Source organism: Lotus japonicus, chromosome 6, assembly GCF_012489685.1.
Source record: "Lotus japonicus ecotype B-129 chromosome 6, LjGifu_v1.2".
Lineage (NCBI taxonomy): Eukaryota > Viridiplantae > Streptophyta > Magnoliopsida > Fabales > Fabaceae > Lotus > Lotus japonicus.
In genome coordinates, this window is record NC_080046.1 from 21,377,673 (window position 1) to 21,382,969 (window position 5,297).

The 5,297-nt window shown below is 45.9% G+C and overlaps 1 protein-coding gene across 1 annotated transcript; it reads left to right on the forward strand.

Moving 5' to 3' along the window:
* The first annotated feature begins 564 nt into the window (after positions 1-564).
* LOC130725092 (uncharacterized) lies at positions 565-1,881 on the forward strand. Its single transcript, XM_057576346.1, has one exon. The coding sequence runs from the start codon at positions 565-567 to the stop codon at positions 1,879-1,881; it is 1,317 nt and encodes a 438-aa protein (XP_057432329.1).
* The last annotated feature ends 3,416 nt before the right edge of the window (positions 1,882-5,297 follow it).

Sequence of the window (5,297 nt, forward strand, 5' to 3'; positions counted from 1 at the left end):
TTACAGGCTCAGGTGGAGTACCTTAATCAAATGCGCGACTTAAGGCGTGGGCAACGTGTGGATGCTGAGGATGTGGTGGATTTTCAGCCCTTTGCGCCCATAGTCGTAGCAGTTGAGATTCCAGAGCATTTGCAAACTCTGACTTTGGACATGTATGGGGGGGATACCGACCCAATTGATCATTTATGGTATTTTAATACTAAAATGGTCATTGGAGGGGCGACCGATGCTGTGAAATGCAGATTGTTGCCTTCAACATTTAAGGGCGTGACCATGACTTGGTTTCTTAAACAGCCTCCATATTCCCTCTCCAACTTCACTGATTTGTCAACTAAGTTTCTAACACAATTCTCGGCCAATCAAGCACAAAAGGCGACCCCAGCTGATCTGTTCAATATTCGCCAACATGCGGGCGAGCGTAATAAAACCTACATGTCTCGATTTAGTAGAGTTTAAGTGCAGTTAGAGGACGCCAATCCGGATGTGTGTGTGGCGGCCTTCAAAAATGGGCTCAGATGCGGCTCATTGAACAAAGATTTAACTAGACGGCCTGCCAAAGATATGATGGATTTGCGTGCACGGGTACAAGAGTTTATCTTGGTTGAACAGGATGAGCAAACTAAAAAGGATAGGGACGACTGGCGAGCTCAACCGGACGTTTCATCAGAAAAAGGTCGCGCTCCTAAAGACCAACGACCCGCTCAGACACCGCGCCAGCCAAGGCCAGCGCCCTATCCAGCAGGGAGACAGGGGCCACAAAGTAACACATGGCATCGGAATAGTCAACCCGCTTCGGTGAATCCGGCGGCCCAAGGAGGACATGATCCCGCCCAAGGTCATCAAACCAAATTGAACGCCCCTCTCAGCACAATACTGCGAGCAGTAGGGCAAACTAATGTGGTTCAATACCCATGGCCACCCAGGCGATCACCTGCGAACGTGGACACAACAAAGTGGTGTGAATTCCATAAAGCCATGGGACACAATATAGATAATTGCTGGACTTTGCGCAAGGAGATTGAACGACTGATCAAAGCGGGGCATTTGTCCAATTTTGTCTCAGGAGACAATACACAGCTTGACGCAGTCAAAAATACGGGCTGTGATTTGTCAAAGGGAAAGGAGGTAGTTGAGGAGTTAGGAGTACCCGCCGGGTCTTGCTTGTCAATTGCAGGGGGATTTGGCGGCGGGCGCATATCTAGCAAGGGAAGGAAAAGATATGTTGAGGCAGTAAACTCGGTTCACCACGCTTACGAGGGGGAATGTTGGCTGAACCATACTCCAATTACTTTCTCGCCAAAGGATTTTGATCATGTGATTCCGCATGATAACGATCCAATAGTGGTGACCCTGCGCGTAAATAACTATGTTACCAAGAAAGTTTTTCTAGACCAAGGCAGTTCTGCTAACATCATATATGGTGATGCATTTGAAAGATTGGGCTTAAAGGAGTCAGACTTAAGGCCATATACGGGGTGTCTAGTGGGATTCACAGGAGATCGAGCCAAGGTCCGAGGCTATGTGGAATTGGACACTGCTTTTGGTGAGGGTGAATACGTGAAGAAATTTCAAGTAAAGTATTTGGTTCTTCCGTGTAAGGCGACGTATAATGTGCTTCTAGGGCGTGATACTTTGAACAAAATATGTGCGATAATTTCAACCGCCCATTTGACAGTGAAGTATCCAACTTGCAATGGAAAGGTGGGAATTTTGAGGGTGGATCAAGAGGCCGCCCGAGCCTGTTATGCACAAAGTCTGGAACTTTATGGTAAGAAGGCAGCCAAGGAATCACATCGCGTCACGGAAATTTTTCCACATGAGAATTTCAATTTGGATCCTCGTGATGATTCGGAGGAGTTAAGACCTCAGCCGGCGGAATAAACCAAATCTGTTTACTTATCTGGACGTGCTTTGAAAATTGGAAGCACCTTGTCAAAGGAACAAGATGACCGATTGGTCGAACTACTCAAAAACAATTTGGATTTATTCGCATGGACAATTAAGGATGTTCCAGGCATTGATCCCAACGTTATATCCCATCACTTGTCAATCCAGCAAGGGGTAAAACCTGTTGTACAAGCTCGTAGGCGGATGGGCGAAGAAAAGGACAAGGCAGTACAAATAGAAACTCAAAAGTTACTTGAAGGAAAGTTCATTAGAGAAGTTCAATATCCAACATGGTTGGCAAATGTTGTTATGGTGCGAAAGGCTAATGGGAAATGGAGAATGTGTACAGATTACACAAGTCTAAACAAAGTTTGCCCAAAGGATTCTTATCCACTCCCAAATGTGGACAAGTTGGTAGATGGGGCGTCCGGGAATGAAATGCTCAGTTTGATGGATGCATATTCCGGATACAACCAAATAATGACGTATCGCCCCGATGAGGAGAAAACGACGTTCATGACAAGTCAGGCGAACTATTGCTACAAGACGATGCCTTTCGGTTTGAAGAATGCGGGAGCGACCTATCAGCGATTGATGGACAAGGTTTTTGTAAGTCAAGTGGGAAGAAACATGGAAGTATATGTTGATGACATGATTGTTAAAACTGTTAAAGGGGGCGCCCATCATGAAGACTTGGCTGAGGCATTTGCACAGATCCGGAAATACAATATGAGGTTGAATCCAGAAAAATGCTCCTTTGGAATTTTAGGTGGCAAGTTTTTAGGATTCATGGTCACTTCAAGGGGGATCAAGGTTAATCCCGACAAATGCAAAGCTATTGTAAACATGAAAAGCCCGTCCAATATTCGCGAATTCCAGAGGTTAACAGGACGGTTGGCGGCCTTATCTCGCTTTTTGCCAAAAGCAGGTGATAGGGCAGCGCCATTTTTTGCGTGTTTAAAAAAGAATACAACTTTTCAGTGGACAGGGGCGTGCGAAGAGGCCTTCTAGCAGCTTAAGGAGTTATTGGCTTCACCACCTATGCTAGCTAAGCCTATGCCTGGGATTCCTTTAATTCTTTACTTGGCGGTCACTGAGGCGGCGGTTAGCACAGTTTTGCTTCAAGAAGAAAACAAGCACTATAAAATCATATACTTTGTTAGTCACACGCTGCAAGGGGCAGAAGTGCGTTATCAGAAAATAGAAAAGGCGGCTCTAGCAATACTAAAGACGGTCAGGCGACTTCGGCCATACTTTCAGAGCTTCCAAATAAAGGTCAAGACAGACATTCCCTTGAGGCAAGTTTTGCAAAAGCCTGATTTATCAGGGCGACTGGTTAGTTGGTCGGTCGAGCTGTTGGAATATGACATTAGCTATGAACCGAGAGGACAAGTCACGATTCAGAGTCTGATTGACTTTGTAGCGGAGTTAACACCCACGGAAGGTGACAAAGAAAATGCAGAATGGGTACTTTCGGTGGATGGTTCGTCCAATGAATCAGGAAGTGGGACAGGCGTGTCGATCGAAAGCCCGGACAAAATGCTGATTGAGCAATCACTTAAGTTTGGATTCAAGGCGAGCAATAATCAGTCCGAGTATGAAGTATTAATAGCTGGTTTGAGACTCGCCATTGAATTGGGAGTGCAAAAACTGTATATAAAGGGCGACTCTCAGTTGGTAGTGAAGCAAGTGCGCGGTGAATAACAAGTGAAGGATCCACAATTGTCCAAATACCTAGAAATTGTTCAAAGGCTTATGCAAGCGATCGGACATGTAAGGATCGAGCACATACCAAGAAGTCAAAACGAGCGTGCATATGCATTGGCTAAACTAGCAAGCACTGGGTGACTCGGAAACTACCAAACTGTAATACAAGAAGTCTTGCCCCATCCAAGCACAGACATGGTAGAGTTCAAAGTGGCGAAGGCTATAGGAAATGGGGAACCATCTTGGATGGATCCAATCATCGAATTCTTAAGTCAGCAACCACAAGATGAAAGCAAAAACACTAAAGAAAGAAGGCGAGAGGCTAGCTACTACACTTTGGTGGGTGGACAGCTGTATAGGCGGGGAATTATGTCTCCAATGCTTGAATGCGTGGATACCGCCAAATCTCAAGAGATAATGGATGAGGTTCATGAAGGAGTATGCTCAAGCCACATTGGGGGGCGGTCTTTGGCCGTAAAAGTCCTTAGGGCGGGATTCTATTGGCCAACCATCAAGAAAGACTGCCTGGAGTACGTGAAGAAGTGTTCAAAGTGTCAAGTTTTCGCCGATATACACAGGGCACCACCAGAGCAACTCACAACGATGACCGCCCCGTGGCCCTTCGCCATGTGGGGAACGAACATTTTGGGACCCTTTACAAAGGCAAAGGCTCAAATGAAGTTCATCGTGGTAGCAGTGGATTATTTCACCAAGTGGATAGAAGCAGAGGTACTCGCCACAATCACTGCTGCCAAGGTGCGAAACTTCTTGTGGAGGCGTGTTGTGTGCCGTTTTGGAGTCCCAATGGCATTAGTTATGGATAATGGCACTCAATTTACCAGCGCACTAACAAGGGACTTCTGTGCTGACCTTGGGATTGACATGCGATTCACTTCGGTTGAACACCCTCAGACGAACGGCCAGGCTGAGGCGGCAAACAAGGTCATATTAAACGGATTGAAGAAGAAGCTTGATGAGGCGAAAGGATGGTGGGCGGAGGAGTTGCCCGGTGTTTTGTGGGCGTACAATACCACGGTCCAAACCAGCACTGGAGAAACGTCGTATAGGCTAACCTATGGTTCAGACGCCATGTTACCCGTGGAGGTAGAAAATCAAAGCTGAAGGGTTGCAAACAGGAATGAGGAAGAAAACAATGATAAATTAATCGCAAACTTGATCATGCTCCCAGAATTGCAAAAGGAGGCACACTTGCGTACTGAAGCTGGAAAGATAAGGGTCGCCCGAAAGTACGCAACTAAGGTCGTCCCTCGATAAATGAAGGCAGACTTGGTGTTGCGTGAAAGGACGCTGACTTCAGGAAAGAACAAATTGACACCCAATTGGGAAGGCCCTTTTAGGGTTAAAGCTGAAGTGGGCGCGGGGGCGTACAAGCTGGAACAGTTGGATGGCGGGGCAGTGCGCCGCACGTGGAACGCCTCTAGTTTAAGGCAATACTATAGATAAGAAGAAGCAAGTCGCACTCTTTTTTCCTTGAAAAAGGTTTTTAATGAGGCGACCAATGAAAAGAAGGGGGGAAACTCTCATGTACGGGTCTATAAACCCTAATTTTTATTAACAGAAATGAAAAATGTTTTACAGTTTGATATTTGTCACAACTGACAAGATCTAACTCATAAACTTCGCTAAACAAATTTCCTATGGCGATGACCTATCATGACAAAAAACTTTCGCAATCAGAAAGT